The sequence below is a fragment of the Ammodytes marinus genome, assembly GCF_949987685.1.
Source record: "Ammodytes marinus genome assembly, chromosome: 18".
NCBI lineage: Eukaryota > Metazoa > Chordata > Actinopteri > Uranoscopiformes > Ammodytidae > Ammodytes > Ammodytes marinus.
Window position 1 is genome coordinate 17437923 of NC_137222.1, and position 17500 is coordinate 17455422.

Sequence of the window (17500 nt, forward strand, 5' to 3'; positions counted from 1 at the left end):
CAACAAGAAAAAGCAACAAAGTTAAGAGATTAGAGAAGCTGGAATTAAACAAAAATATCTAATGTTTTATTTGAAAAATGACATGTGATTTTAACAAAATAGTTTCAAATGTATTTTGTACAAACCTTCCCAGGGCCTGACTAGAAGCAGGGGACTCCATTCACTCCACTGGCTCTCAGAGTTGACCTCGTCTCGGGCTCGCACCTGAACATGGTGAAGGTGACCGGCCAGAGCGTCAAATATCACCACCGGGCTCTCCTCTGAGTAAATCTGATGAGAGGAGAAAGAGATGGAGGCAGGAAATGAGAGCAGCCCAAAGTAGCATTCAACTAGCCTGGAAATCCAGACTCGCCGCTACTACCAATAAAATCGTACTGATCTGATGTGGTTGCGGGCGTAACCGGAAATGGCTTTGGCCTTGACATTTAACGATTTGGACTACGGCACTCAAATCTTTCATTAGCAAGACATTAGATTCATTTTCTGTTTTGCCGATCGACCGCGGCAAACGTTTAATTTACCGGTTAGCCCCGCTGTTCGTTAAACAAACGGGGCTGAATAAGTCACCTTGTTCATTGCTCTGATTGGTTGTAGTGCGTTCAATGGTATTTGAAATGTACACATAGGTGCCGCCCCTTGAGTTGGGAAGGTCTATGGCTCATCGCCAGACCCTACATTGTTCTAGATGTGGGTCTGGATTTCCAGGCTAACATTCAACAAGAAGAAATAAAGAATGTGTGGAACTTCATTGTTAACATAGTTCTTGTTGCTTTTGGCTTCAGTGCATGTCCTGACTCAGTAACCCCACGGACAACACAAACGTCTCTGAAAACACATTGGGATTGAAAACAAATGTGATTTTTTTTTTCTTATTGTTTCGGATAAAATGCACTAACCAAAACCACATTTTAAACCGTATTCATTTAAGTATGCATGACTGACTTCTGCTAAGAGACAAGGGAAGGTCTTCTATATTAAAAAAGGTGCTCCGAGGAACTTTCAGTTTGTGTTCATTCTTGCTCCCCCTATGGACAAAAGCAGTAGCTGTAGTTCCTGGGTGAGCGTACCCTTGACAAAGGCATTAAGAAGAAACAATATAAAAATAGCATTATTTGCAGTGATGGTCTCGTTTGCTGTTACATGTAATTCGTGATCATCAGAGGAAAAATTAGATTGTTTTAGAAATATTTAAAAGTTCCTAACTGACCTCTGACCAGTATATAGAGCCCACGGGCCTGTATCTGATCTGAAACAACAGGGGGAAGGCACTATGCTGCGGCCAGGAGGTGGGAAAGTTCCACGAGACGATGAGCCTCTTTGGGAAGCCTTCTAGCTCCTTCACCATGGCCGACTCTGGAGGGTCTGGCTTCACTGTAAAGAAAATAAGTCAGATTGAGTGATTTTACCACACATAGACATACACACATTTTTTATTATATATATATATCTACTGTTGTTTGTTATAATGACTTTGTTTCTGCTGTCTGTGAGAAATACAGTATATACCAAATCCATCACAAGTGCATCCTTAAAATACAACATGTTCCGAAGAGAGAAAATGGTGCCTGCATTGCATTGCCATGAGTAGAACTATCCACTCTTTCTCTGAATCTTGTCTCACAGAATGGTATGTCTTTATTAGGAGTTTTTAATAGTTTTACAAACCATAGTGACCAAAAAGAGGTTTAGAAAACCGCTATAAAGAGATTCTTGAGGATTCTGTGAACGGTTTAAGAACCTCATGCAGACATAAGATGCAGCCAAACAAATAATGTGGGTTCATTATATGGAGAGTAAAACCACATTTCTAAATTATTGTGATTGTGTGTGTGTGTGTGTGTGTGTGTGTGTGTATGCGTGCTTGTGTGCATGTGTAGGTGCGTGCCTGCTTGTTTGTGTGTGTGTGCGTGCATGCTTGTGTGTGTGTGTGTGTGTGTGTGTGTGTGTGTGTGTGTGTGTGTGTGTGTGTGTGTGTGTGTGTGTGTGTGTGGGTGTGTGTGTATGTGTGTGTGTTTGTGTGTGTGTGTGTGTGTGTGTGTCATGTGCTCTTACATAGCTCATGTAACTTAAGCCGGGCATATGTTGTCTGCGAGCCGAGTGCATTGGTCTCTGTGATCCTCAGAGTGTGTATGGTTTGCCAGAAGGCGGGGTGGTACACGTCACAGTGTTTGCGGGAGATGTCCACAAGGCACGGACTCCACTCCTGGACGGTCCCCCTAGCGAACAAGAAACTGCACCAACTTTAGAACCGCGCGGCCGCAACACAGCTGATTGTGGGAAGCCGATGATTGAAAGGGGAGCAAAACAATAACCCTGCGTTCCAAACCGCATACTCTTTATTTTTTCAATTCTAAACATACAACATCTGACCATAAAATGAATCTAGTTAGCATGCAGTAGGCATACCATTAGTCACATACTACTTATTGATTTATTCATAACATTGAGCCTTGAGCTTGAGCCTTGATCTTGCCTCTTGCTTTTATATCCGTCACATCCCCGGTTGTTTTCATCAAAGGCTCCGTCGATGTGACGTCACTTCTTGTGCGCACTGGATTGTGGGTCAGAATCGCCCAAATAGCATGCTGATTTCAACATTAAAAATCTTGAGGTGATGTAGTGGTAGACATCCGGGTATTTTTAATCATACTAAATCGGACCACAATAATTGGGACATGCTAAATCTTTTTTTCTACCATACTAAATAGCAAAAAAGTATGGGGATTCGACCGCAGACTAAATGTTTGAGAACCACTGGTGCAGTGCGTTATGGGTAAAAAAAAGTTTTCCACTGGGTGCCATATAGCAGAGTGAAGAGAGAGAGAGAGAGAGAGAGAGAGAGAGAGAGAGAGAGAGAGATAGCAGAGGAGGACATACTCACACACTACATTCAAAATGTAACTCTGTGGCACACACATGCACTATCTTTAGTTGTTTTGTCTTCATAGGCCCATTCTGAATGTGACCCCAGTTTTCACTTGCAGTAACTGGGTCTGACCTGAGGGAGGCGTTGTACATGGCTGGCAGGAATGTCTTCACAGAGTCCACCCAGGAGCAGCGAACGTGCATGAGATTGGGCAAATGACAGGAAATGCTCAGCAGCCCGGGGGGATCTGGAAGGGAAACAGACAGAGAGTCAGACAGAGCTCAGTTTCAAGACGGAGAGAGAGAGAGAGGGCGTTTTTTTTTTCTTCTTTTTTTGTCTTTAAAGGTCCACTATGCAGTTTCAGGGGAGGGGGGTTTACATTTGCAGTTAGTTTACAAAACGTATTTACTCTACATGTAATTCTTAATACTGAATAAATATATCATCATACATCAAAACTACATCATTTCGAGGAACCGCGAACCAAACATAATTCAAGAATATGTGCCTAAACAAAACTGTGGGCCCTGCTGCTGCTGCTGACAACAACCTCAAAATGTGAAACGGTAACTTTTCAAGGTAGCTTTCTAACTTCAAACAGTGTTCCAGGGATCCAGTTTTCCTGTGAGGAAAGTTTTGTTATGAGAATATACCTTCAAAAATGTTCAGTTCTGGTGCACACCCGAAGTTACATAGTGCACCTTTAAAGGCCCTATTAGTAGTGTTTTCTAAATGTCTCCCTATTGCCTTAAACTTTAAAGAAATGAACAGCTTTTATGGACCTGGTGATCCCCTGTAATGAATGAAAATAGTTCAGGATTCATTAAGCCCAGTCCAGTCCCATGGAATAATTCCCCTGTCCCTTCAAAATAAAAAGGAAGCCCACTTAGGGAGCCGCTTCCTGTTTGGAAACATTGACAGGAAGTGGTGGGCTTTGTCTATAGTCACGGCTGATAAGACCCGTTTCCTCTGACGATCCAGTAGCACTATACCCTGACCTTCACTGGATGGCATGTTGTATAACCAGAGAGGGAGAGAGAGAGAGAGAGAGAGAGAGAGAGAGAGAGAGAGAGAGAGAGAGAGAGAGAGAGAGAGAGAGAGAGAGAGAGAGAGATAGAGAGAGAGCTAGCATTTATTTAACAATGACAGGAGGGAGAAAGTCATTCATTTAAAAACAGGGGGGGGAAGAAAAGGAAACAGAAAAAAAGAGAGAGAAACATAGAGGGAAAACATGTGGAGAGAGAGACAGAGAGATGAGTGAAAGGAGACGTTGTAATGCTTTCTTAGAACCGCATTCCCCGAGAGACTCAAAAAAAGTATATACGGCAGAGCTGTAAAAAGGGTAATAACTCCTAAATTAGGTACTGTCAAAACCTGGGACAAGTCACAACACAACACAACACTACACTATACTTACGGCCCAGGCTGAGTTGGACAGAGTGAAGGAGGCGCCCCCCGTTGTCATAGCAGCTGTAGTTGCCCTGTGCTGATTGGTTGACGTGCAGCAGGACTAGGGTTCCATCCGATGTCACTTTGTGCCATGGCATTAACACGGAGCTCTGGTTGAGACGCCACACAACAGGTAGTAGCCTGGCCGGGAGAGAACATGGTGCAGAGTTAAATTGTACAGTGCTTGTGAGGGCGTCACTCATTAAAGACATTATCTGGTACCCTGCATTTCTAGATTTGTTATACTCTCAATAGTTTTTTATAGTAAAAGCCCACAACCAACTTTTCAACTAGCGATGTGTGTTTTTTTTTTTGTTTTTTGTGCCTTGTTGCCAACATTTTCTAGATTGTCTTTCGGTTGGTATTGAATAAGTCAATGTAACAAAAAATGCATTAATACATTTTTTTCTTTATTTTAAAATAAAAAGCAAGTCTGACACATAATACAAATACACATAACACAAAACAACAATAATTATAAAGTTTCATAATTCATCATTTTGTATACAACTCCCTTAACTTTTAGAGTGAACTTTCATTTTGTTTTAGATCACTGTGAAATTGTTGGTAATATATCTCTTAAGTTATCACAAGAAAAATAATCTTTCCTTACTTACCCGATTTGTGACTTGCCGCATGCCAGCGTTACATTCGACTCCAAGTGTCCGTACTGCACACCTGACACTGCAAACAAAAGGAGTCACATGAAATATTAAAGACACACTGCAAGTGTCTGGCTTACATTCTCTGCACAGTGCACAATCTGACACACACACACACACACACACACACACACACACACACACACACACACACACACACACACACACACACACACACACACACACACACACACACACACACACACACACACACACACACACACACACACACACAGAGTCTGTATTAATGTGATTTAAGCGCTGCTACCGTTTACAGTAGACTCAACAGTATCACAATAACATGACTATAAAAGGTTAGAGATCCTGCAGACATGGACACTGAGGAGAATTTGGCACCCAGTATAAAGCTGCTACAGTGGCGTTATATTTAATCCTCACAATTAAAATATTACTCTCAGCAAATCCACTTTAAGACCCATAGAATAGACAAAGAAGCAGTTAGGCATTTTAACCAAATAACAAGGTCAAGACACAGATACACAGACGTGATTAAATTGTTCTACATTGACACAACCAGATGTGTACAATGTACCTTGTTGAGTCATCACTGTTACAAAACATCAATAATCAAGCAGAAGCAGGGCACATTTCAAAACCCCAAACTTGGAAATCTTGGAAATTGACAGTTCGGCAATGTCGGAGCAGTTTTGAACAGTTTTAATCAGCCCAAAAAAAACTCTTTATTATATACATCATTTATTTGGGCATATATACAACTACAGCCATGATATGCATATCACTTAAGCCACTTCAATCAGTTTTAAAGATTGCTCTTTAACTTTGGCATCATTCACAGGTGTTCAAATTAGGTGTATTGCGTGGATGAGATTTTTTTGTGTTGTTGAAGTGGCAATTATCAGAGGTGTGTGTTCATTGCGGAGTCAGAGCCAGGTGTGTGGAGTGATCGTGAGGTTAAAAGCTCCACAGAAAAGGCATTTTAATCAAAATGTCAGAATGTCAATTGTCAAGGGTTACTTTTAACCTAGCAACAATCGATTTAGAATGACGTACAAGTCACATGGTTTCTGATATGAGTTTTCAGAGTCAGTCTAAGGTTGCATTGTTAACATAAAATCACATCTGTATTGGATTAAGGAAACACTGTATGAGAGACCCACATTGGAATTGGAAAGATCTGATTTGATCTGATCCTTTCGCAATTTCAATTAAAAAAAACTGATGTGACTCATGTATGAGCAACAGAATGGACTTTTTACTGCAGTCTGAATGTTGCCATAATGTCACATATTCATTACCCACCAACAGTTCATGAGTATCCATAAATGTGAAAGAAAGAACTCACAGGCCCAAGAACGGTCCAAACATTTGTTCCAAAACCTCTACCGATAAAAAAAGAAGCTGCTTTACAATTTCTTGCCATCACACAACATTGGATGGTTGAAGTAGATTTGAAGCAATACTGAGGGAGGGCACTGTTTATACCAGAGCAAATATTTGTGGCGAATGACGTGTAATTAGCCAAGTTGATACTCTATCTGCAGAAGAGTGTATGTGTGTGTGCGCTTGTTTAGCTTGGCTCCATAATATGAAACGCTGGCATTTACAGTAAGATCCCCAGTGGAAAAACATAGCTTTGACTGCCAGCCTGCCACGCACACACCTTCATTAATTCTTAACCACAATCTCTCTGGCATGCACACACACACACACAGACACACACACACACACACTCCCCCCGCTGGCCTCTCCTACCATGGTAACAAACAATTTGTCCCGGACTCTGTGCTCTGTTTTTCTTTTTCTTAATTTCTTCATTCAAACCCTCTCTTTCTCTCCTTCAATCTCTCTAACATGAGCCTGAGTGGTGTGAAAGGTGGTGCTAGCAACAGTCCCGTTTTCCCTGTATTAACACCAGATTTATTTTCAGTGCACACACACACACACACACACACACACACACACACACACACACACACACACACACACACACACACACACACACACACACACACACACACACACACAGTACGGACAAGTAGTGGGCAGATCGTGAGGAGGAGGTATTCACTGATTTTGACAGAAAGTGATTTTTTTTGCAACGAACATTCTCCAGAAAATTGCTGACTACACCTTTAATGGGTTTACGAAAGATAAACAAAAACATAACACATTTCGCCGGAGTCTCGCAAATGTGACGTTGTTTGTTTTAAATCAGTTACAGCTCCGTTTGGCCTCGAGGGGCACCGAGGCAGGTGCAGAAAGGGGGGGGGGGGGGATTATGAGTTTGTTATTATTTCATATGCTTCATTTGGTAGATTTATATCGCTTGTTCTCCTCTGGGACCAACTAAATGAATACTTTAATTGAATTTTACACATAATCAAGTTGTGGGCTTTACAGACAAGAGGGGCCTTTACTTGGGTTTTCATTGGTGCTTTCCTGGACATGTTTTAGTGCCTCAACACACACAACATAAAACAGCTGGGGGAAAGAGAGCTTGCAGAGAGGGCTATGCAGTGATTTTCTGTGGTTGCGTTTATGTTTTTCTGAGTCCAGGAGACAATCAAGCACGGGGAGGAGGACAATGAAAGCTACTGAGACTTAAGAGAATAGAAGCCTGTTCATGCTACTGTGGTTTGCATGGGAAACCATTTATCATATACAACACAAGGCCATTGGTTAATACAGTCGGACCGCCGAGACAGCTCTTAAATCATGGGCCACTGTTAACAAAGCTGTGTGACGGATCAGAAAATACACAAGATAACCTGGAGAAATACCGTAGCTGGAATGAATGACATACACACCTTGCACTATAATGATACTTTTTTTTTAATTCAATATGGACATTCAGAATTGTATCTTTGTGCTGTGTCTTCTGATGTTATCAATTATGATGTCATTTTGAGTTAGGCAGGCTAGAGGCTAAAAATAATGAGAAACGGGACCGAGATCAAGTGCTGACGTGATGATCTCAAGCGTCGTTGGAAATAAACTCAAGCTGAGCCAAATAGCAACAACTTATATAAGTGGTTGATAATAACAATTAGCATACCAGATAGCCAGTCCCCTTAGGAAAAAAAATCTAAATACCATTATATATATATTGATAGCAGCTGCTCAAGCCGGCCAGTTGACAAATGACACACTGCTGAGTAAGTCCCGTTTGAAAATGATTTGATATTGAACTTAGTTGATCTGAGCTTGGAAAGACAGCGTTTAACTTCAGTGCCCCTGACTCCTAGAATAATTTAAAGCAACAACTGAAGATAAATCTGATGTTAATACGGGGTAACTGGGCCTGTTGCTAGCTTACGGTGGGCCCCCTTTTATTTTAAAACTGCCAAACTCTTCCTGTAACTGTTTTAATATATTGTACTTTCCCCCATTTCATTTTTTTTGTCTCCAGCCATTCTACATCTCTGTCTAAATCTTTAATTGTTTTTTCTCTGCATCAGTCGTTGTATATTCGATGTATTTGCATTGTACCCCTCAACTGATCTTTCCAGTATAAATAAAGGTTAAATAAATAAAATTATCCTTTTAAAGGCCTGAATGTGACATGCTTATATTCTTTGTATCTCATATTAAGCAGGAAAGAGCTTAACATTTGGTTGTTGTTGTTTTGGGCCAATTAAAATGAGAAACACAAGTTTGCTAGCCAACAATGTCATTAAAGGAATACTTCACCCGGGCGGAACCGGCGTTCTATCATTATAAAATCGCTATTATAATATAATGAATGAGGTTTTTCTTCCCTTAGTCTTTCCTCAATCTTCCCTTGGCCCAGCTGTCCTGTTAATCCTAACGCTACATTTTCCCATGCGTGACATCACTCATGGTAGGTGTGTATGTATGGGGTAGACAGTGAGACCTTAAAACACTCGTTCTGCCTTTTCTCAGGTTAGGATGAACCGATTTCTAAAATTGTTGCAAATTTATACTACATAGGATCTCAGAGTTCAATACACCTTCATATTCCCACCAGTGAAGTAGGTATTTAACAAAACCCTATTTCTAATGCAATTTAGCTGTTAATATGAAATTGGGGTCTTGCTTTTGAAAAAAAACTGCGCTTACAATTGCATTTGTGATTAAAAAATAAATAAACTTTTAATCACTCAGACCTGATTACTTGGTAAAACTGTGTCCAAACAACCAGGTAACTACAGAGGGTCAAAGTTCAATTTATGTTTATTTCTACTTAAAGTTTACCCTTAAAATGTACTTATTTCCACTCCTTCCCAATCTTATCCTTTATCTTAATCGTTTTTTATCAACGCCTCGCTCGCCAGTTTTAACCAGATTTTCTTCAACCGCGGGTAACACACACACACACACATTGGCACACGCACACTCCCCTCCCTCTGGTTCTGTGTGTGTGTGTGTGTGTGTGTGTGTTACCTGGGGGCCTCGGTGCAGTGCCTAAAAGACTTGGCTGGTCTGAATGTGTGTATTCATGTTTTATTGGCAGTGAAATACATTATTCCCCCAAACCCGCAGCGTTCCTCTCATATCTGATTCAGCCTTTTGGCAAGAGGGGGCCTCCCTCGATATGTGCACGCGCATACACACACACGGAACCCACACATACGTGAAACCTCACACATACGCACACACAGATATGCATTTAAGTATAAGTACCCACATAGACATACACACAGACACAGATACACACACACACACACACACACACACACACACACACACACACACACACACACACACACACACACACACACACACACACACACACACACACACACACACACACACACACACACACACACACACACACACACACACACACACACACACACACACACACACACTGAAAATCTCTCCTGAATTCGAGATCCAATGGCAGGGTGGTTGACACAGAAAATTGCGAGCTGGATGAAACTCTTTCCAAACAATAAAAAAAAACTCGGACTCGGGAGGTGCCGTAGGGTAAAATAAATGGGGAGTGAAAAACGTAGACAGTTTCACCTGAAAAGGGCTAAAGGGCAAGTGTTCTTATTGTTGGAGGAGTGATTCATTCGAGATACAGTACAGTGCATACAATTCATAGAGGTAGGGAGAGAGAGACGCACAAGAGAGACTCCATCTCTTAATGTCAGACAGATCCCTAAAGTGCTGTGGGGCAAAGAAAACAGCCTCAACAATAGAATGCTTGTTTGCGAAGTGCTAATCAAAGAAAGAAAAAAAAGAGAGGGAGAGAGAAAAAAAGAAACACAAATTCCAATCCAACTATAAAAAAGCAGCTACAGTTGCAAAAACAAAGACACATGCCTGGTAGAGAGAGCCATACAAATGAACAATGATGTGTTATGATCAAGGTCTTTGCTTTTTGCTTGGAAACACGTGTCAGTCAGTTATTTATGTATGGTGAAAGTGCACTGCATCCAGGCGTTGCTCTTAAATGTGCTGGCTCCGTCCTTTCTTCTGCAGTATAGCCTTAGAACCTATGAGATAAGCCCAGAAGAGTGCCTTAAAATAGTTCAGCAAGGAATCCATGCCTGATCCTGATCCTTACAGAATGTGTGATACCTATGTGTGTGCGTATGTGCGTGCGTGTGTGTGTGTTAGCGTTTTAAATAAGTCAAAGTGCTTGTGAGCGGTGTGTGTGAGTGTGTGCATGCATACGTGCTTTACCTTCATCAGTCTGAATCTGAGCACAACTGGAACGCAGCGACCAAGATAAAAACCAGATGACTGTCAGACACACAGGACTGGACAAAGGGCCTGGCATCTAGAAAGACAGGGAGAGAGAGACACAGAGAGAGAGAGAGAGAGAGGGTTGGATAAGAAGAAATTAGAATTGTTTTGGATTATTTTTTAAAGCCTAAAAGCTTTCTGGCAGGAAGCATTGAGAACATCATCATCATCATCAGCATCATCATCCATTTTGTACAAGTAAATTGGTACGAGAAGACAAAAAATGTTTGGGCAAAAGAACAGCTTTAATTTCCGTCCATTTCCTTGGTTGGCTAACTTAAAAAACAAACTGCGCATACCCGTGTAAACATTTCTTGGAAACAACATGTTCTTCTCAAGCCCTGCCAGCTTTTTTTTTCTGAGTATTTCAAATGATAAGTGATATTATTAAGACCGAAAAAGGCAAAGAAAAATGAATGAAAATAAAAGAGTGAGGCTGAAATGGCTGGTCTGAGAGTTTCTCAAACACACATTTCCATTAGAAACCATGGAAAATAAGTTAATGGTTTTTTTGTTTTTTTTTTTCGTTTTCCACAGTTTTTTTCCCCCTCCAGAAACGCTGGGAAAAAAGTAAAGTTTTAGTGCCACACACACTTTGTGCTCGAGATAGATTTGTACCATAAAACAACTGAACACAATATAATTCAACCAAGATGTGCACACCGCAAAAAGCCAGTAGTACATACAGTATAAAACTGTATTTCTATAGTTTTACTATTGTCTGGTATCTCAGCATGCATAAAGCTAACATGACAAAGCTAACATGCTGTCACATGCTAAAGTGCTGGCGAATACAATCTCAGTTTAGCATGGTAGCTTAGCATGCGAATAACCCTTAGCTTAGCATATAATATCATGAAAAGATTGGATTGGATGTATGACAGAAATCTACTCTATGTTGAAAGAAAACTAATGTCATTTTGACTGTTATAGTCGCAAACAGGGAGATGTCGTGATGATGTAAAATATTAATTCGAAATTTCAGGTCATGAAAAGAGTCTAAAGGCCTTGGTACACCGGGCACGACGCGAATAAACGGCACGTAAAAGCGAGTGTTTTGAAATGTGAATGTTGTCGAGTCTCACTTTAAGAAGCGACGTCTCAAAAAAATCTAACTCAGTTCGAAAAAATATAAGACGCAAATTTGCGGAGCGAAACTACGGCACTGGTGTGGAAGCTTGTATTGACTCTGTATACGTTTGTTAATTAACTAATTAATCGCACGAATAAAATGCGCCCGGTGTGCAAAGGCCTTTAGACTGAAAAGGCATATATTCTGTACATGACAGCATCTGAATTGCTAAAAATAACTCAATCTAAAAATATACTCCGCCTTCTCTCTCTGTCATGTACAGAGAGCAATGTGAGACAGTGACATTTAAATCAGACAAGATAGGGATCACTCGGAAAAAAAAACTTGACTCTTTCCTTATTCGATTAGCCATTAATGAACCTGATCTGATTAAGGCTTAAAAATGATAGCAACATGACAGCTGAACTCCTGACCCCTTAAATAACCTGTTTGAGTGTGAATGTTTGAGAGACACACACAGGTTAAAAATAACTCTATCAATATGATTAAGAGGCATACACTATGTGGTGTGTGTATATGTCTGTTTGCAAAACCCAAAGTCAAACACCTGTTGCCAAACACACTTATCTCATCGCCCTTCTTTGTATAGTGATAACCTCGTTAAACCACTTCACTTTAGCAGTCAGGAAGGGACATTAGGGGCCCATTGAATGGCTTTGTTACGTCTCTCAGCCTGACGCATTTCCAATACAAATAGGATGTTCCTGAAACTGGGGTCATAACAGGCCATTCAGGAATTGAAAATTGAGGCCACTTTCACTTTAAGAAATCATGTCATAAAATATATTGTGCATACAGGTCAATAAACTTCATGATTTTTCGGAACAAATATATCACCAACCTTTCAAAACACAGATTGATACGTGTGTATAATACAGAAGAGATCTAATGGACCATTAGATCCAACTAGGGAGGGTACCACAGTAAATATGAAATGAAAAAAGTAGATATAAAATATATTTATATAGACGTGACTCATGTTCAAAGGTCCAATCCAATACTCATGTACTACTCACTATTAAAGATTAGTGCTGCTGGTTAAGCTGAAATCAGACAGAAAAAGAAAGAATAAAAAGAAAGAAAGAAAAACTGTTATTTAAGCCAACAGCAATATTGCAGCTTGTCAAAAGAAAATAGTGTTTTTACAGTCATGTATTTAAAATGGGTTCATTTCTGAGAACGTTCCTCCTCTCGCTTTCTCTTTCCAACCATTCAATGCTTTGTTTTTAAAGAGTGAGACATTGTCTGCGTATTGACTAATGCGGAGAGCACAACAACATTTACTGCTGCTTATATATTTGTACAGAATTTTATTTTTATTGATTTCCATGTCAAACCGACCTCTGCTTTACAAAAGAGATACATGGGGAATGAGTCTGACTAATGAGTTTAGGAGGATGGGATCCATTGGTGAGAGAGTGTTTATTTGGCTTGACGTCTTACAACAAACAAAATGTGAACACACCAGAATTCTCCATCCTTTTCTGAGACAGATGGTCTTATTTAAGTTTTTGTGTCGTTGCTTTAAATACAAAATGAAAAAAAAACAGCATTTATTTTAAAGTTCCCTTTAGAGACTTGTCAAGTCTAGAAAAACTGACAAAATAAAAAGGTCAAACGCATAAGAAAAACATTTCCGTTTCAACCCCTATCCACTTCCTGAATACTGGAGGGAAAATACCTGCACCAAAACAACTCACCAAGGTCTGTGTTCTTTCTACTTGCTATTTGCCACCAAGTGCAGAGGAATCAGAGTTTGAAGGACTACACTTACTTCCTTGACAGTTGTATGCCATACTTGGCTAACACAACTAAAGTGAACTTGAGAGATGGTCTGAGAGGGCACTTCAACACTTCCAACCTGTGGCTGTGAGAGGGAAACCTGTTAACCTCTGCTTCCTTTTGGCATCTCTGTACGAACGAGGCCTAAGCTACCCGCCTGCCTGACTGCCAGACAGACAGATCATCTGTTTGTTTAAAAAACCATTGAATAAATATCATCAATTGTCCCATCAGGATAACACAGTGTTTGGCTCATCATACTAAGTACTGTTAGTGCTGCCAGTGTCTAAACACAGGTGACATTGTGTTTAGTGATGTTAAAGACACTGATTAACAGTGATGTGGGTGAAATAATAAGGACGATAATGTGACAGTTGTGTAAGGATATGTTACTGACCTATTACTGTATGACTGTTAACATGTGTGTGCTTTAAAGCTATCGTGCGTAGCTTTGGCTGTTCCATGAGGATTGAGTAATTACAAAAACCCTGTCTGCATCTACATGAGGTAAGCCTTGACACTCAAGGATTGTATACGTTCTGCTGTACCTCCAGGTTTTCTCTTAGCATTAAAATCAACAACTAAAACATTTCTTGGACGCTTCGTATGGTTTTCAGAGCTCCTGCGCCAGTGTCAGGGGGGAGGGGGTGACACCAGTTTGTAAACGCTGCCTGCCATACTGTTAGAAATACAGAGAGAGTTTCGTAAAGCTGATAAGGCTTAACACACTTTGTGTCAACTTGTTAGGCGATGGCTTGAATGTAACTGACATTCATTTATGATAAAGTCTTGCACTATAGCTTTTAAATAGTGTATTTTCAAATAACTTAAATGCACAAAACAGTGCACATAGTGGATCATAATTTTAAAGCCACATTAAAAATGCATGGCATGGCTCATACTGACTAAGGCCAGGCATTCAAAACATATTTTATCAAAGGAAACGGATCGATCTATGCATGGTGCGGATTGCATTGCCTCCTCTCCCAGTAAACCAATGCATCTGCCTGACCACGGAAAAACTGCAGAGGAGACTAACAAAGTAGCTCACAAAATCATATTTCCCCATAAATGTACACAGACTTCTTGGGATCTTTATGAGGGGCCAAGAAATAACCTCATTTTCATTGGTGTGTCCTACGATGTAGCATGGCGGTGTTACATTCACCACTACGGCACTGTAACTTCACACGGCAGCGCACTCAGCAAAATAGAAATTTCAAATCTCAGCAAAATCCCTGTCTCCCTCACTTGCTTACATTCCTCTGTCCTCTGTCCATCCCTCCCTTCATGCTTTCTTAAGCTCGCTATACATTCAGTACATTCTGTACCTGCAAGCCAGCTGGTACCCTGGTCAACTCTTCATATAAACACGGTCACAGACACATGGCTTAGAACAATACCTCACGGCCCACTGAGGTCCCCCAGTAGGATTAATAATGCAACACATGTTACACACTGTATTTTTTTCTGATTGTACACATCGTATAAGGATTTCTTAAATATCCCATACTACTCACACACTGTCAGCGTCAAGGGCGCTTGGAAATAAAAACAATGTCACTTGCCCCAGAACTAACAGTGGACTCCACTGATATCCAATGAGAAGCCAGAGCTAGTAAAAACATCAAATGTCAATAGAAACCATTCAAACTGCTTCTGAACGCATCACCATACTACCATAATCCACTCTAGCAATACAATCACCCAATCAAATACTGTACTTTTAGAACAGCTTTGGAGGTAGAAGAAAGGATGATGGGGAAATGGAGTCAGGAGTAAATGTAGCTCTGTTGTGGAGAAACGTTAGTATGTGTGTGGCACGTATGCATTGATCTCAGAGAAATGTTATAGGATTTATTTGGAAAGTTGCTTGGACATTTTGATGTGTTTTTTTTTTTAAACACGCTTTTCCCACGATTCCATTCCTTGAAAATCTAAGCAGACTGTATCTGCCCCAGCACCTTTTAAGTCTACAGGTGGTAAGCATTTGATACTCAGAAAAGATTTGGCTAAAGAATGCCTTTGATAAGAGGGGAAAAACAATACCTCAGTGTCTGCAATACAAATGGCAAGTGTTACAGCCATGACATCGTAATGTGTCATTTAATGGCACCTTTTTATATTCAGTGTGAATGGGCAATGGTCCAAGTTGCGTGCATGACATAGAAATGAATAGTTTGGTGTTGTTTAATTCACATTTTAGAAATGACTCTAGTGAATCAGAAATGAATATTTGTTGATTGGTCTTGAATAGGGTTGCGGAAATATTGATTGAAATGCTTTCATTTTAAAGTCTATATGTAGCCTGATGGTAATTCCAAGGACCCACCAATTTCAGTCTACCTTACTTTGTTTTTTCCACTCTACTCTGCTAGTCAGTCCTTGGCTACAGCTCCCATCTGTCTAATAGCAGAATGTTCAAGGTTCAGTAAACATATTTGTGTAATGGCTTACTCTCCTTCCTTCAGTCAAGAGTAACTCCGGAGATCAGAACTTTAATTACATAATTATTTCTACTCTTTCAATTCCATAATTTGCTCTCCATTATCTCTCTACCTCTCCATTTGTTCTCCCTCTCTGTTTGCCCTGTGCTTTCTAGCAAACATGATGTATTTACACAATGGCTTCTAAAACTCCCCTCTCTATAGCACTGGAAAACAATGCTAAAGTCCTGCTTATACTGGTGAGTCAGTCGACCTGTTTGAATGTCATTTGTAATAGCTCTACTCTTTACTGTCTCTAAATGGTGTGACTGTCTGTTCTAAGTGTGTGTGTATTTAGTAAATGCAGAGGTATGTCTACACTCACTGATCTCAGGTTGCACCTAAACATTTGGAGCTATTACTGGCAGACGGCCATGTTAAGAGGACCATCGCACTGACTGGAGTCTGTTTTATATTATTATTGCAAACCGTGCTCCCTCAGCCAAAGAAAAGAGTACGTCAGAGACACAGTGTAAAGGATATCAACTCCGCTTAGCTTTTGTGACTTCACAATTGTTGTGAGTTAGCATTCACTCACACATTCGTACACCGATAGCAGGCTAACAATCAGGAGCAATTTAGGGTTCAGTGTCTTGCTCAGGGACACTTCGACATTTGGCTGGGGGGTAGGGGGGGGGGAATCGAACTACCGACCCTGTAGTTGAAAGCCAACCGCCCGACCCACTTCGCCACACTTGAATCTCGGTGCAGCAGAAGAACACAAACTTACAGCAGTTCAGTTTTAAAATTTAAAAATAAGATAATAAAAACAGTTAAGACAGTTGAGCTCATTCCTCCACTGTATCAGTCTAATACAGAAACTGGCTCTGGAAACAATTGCGGCTCCTAGGGATGTCTACACTCCTGATGTTACCACAAACCACTTCACCTCAGCAGCTGGAGTCGGTCTTGTGAAAAACCACACATGATTTGTCCAGTGTAAACATGTCCACACTATGCTATGATGATGATGATGCATCTCCATAAAGGTATCAAGGTGCAATGCTGAATGCAAAAAAAAATAGCCAGGGTCATGTTAAAGATATAGTGTGTCAAAAAAAAATTCATATCAATGAATGTCGGTTACATTTAAACCATCGCCAAACAAGTTGACACACAGCTTTGTTTAAGCCTCATCAGCTTCAGAAAACTCTCTCGGTATTTCTCAGTATGGCAGCGTTTTACAAACTGGTGCCACCCGCATGAAACTGGCACAGGAGCTCAGAAAAATCTTAAGAAGCGGCCCACAAAAATGTTTCAGTTGTTGATTCTACTGCTAAGAAATCCATGCTCAATCATGAAATGCTTACCTCATGTGTATCAGACAGTGGTGTTGTGTAATACCTCGGAATTCATCATGGGGGGCGACAGAAGTTACGCACTCTAGCTTTAAGCACTACAACTGCCAAAATTAGAGTAACAATGACAAGGACAACTATGATCTCCTGATTTCAACACTCTC

General features: G+C 40.5%; 1 protein-coding gene across 2 annotated transcripts in view; it reads right to left on the reverse strand.

Moving 5' to 3' along the window:
• il11ra (interleukin 11 receptor subunit alpha) overlaps window positions 1-17500 on the reverse strand; it is a 56877-nt gene that overhangs the window by 8358 nt on the left and 31019 nt on the right. Inside the window, exons 2-8 of one of the 2 annotated variants that reach the window (XM_080046974.1) lie at window positions 10615-10711; window positions 4933-4999; window positions 4284-4456; window positions 2999-3113; window positions 2053-2216; window positions 1208-1371; window positions 126-270 (exon numbers count right to left, since the gene is read on the reverse strand). In XM_080046974.1, the coding sequence (XP_079903100.1) occupies window positions 126-270; window positions 1208-1371; window positions 2053-2216; window positions 2999-3113; window positions 4284-4456; window positions 4933-4999; window positions 10615-10711 (925 nt within the window). Of the gene's footprint in view, window positions 1-125; window positions 271-1207; window positions 1372-2052; window positions 2232-2998; window positions 3114-4283; window positions 4457-4932; window positions 5000-10614; window positions 10712-17500 lie in introns of both variants that reach the window. The other variant, XM_080046973.1, reaches the window with a different exon arrangement.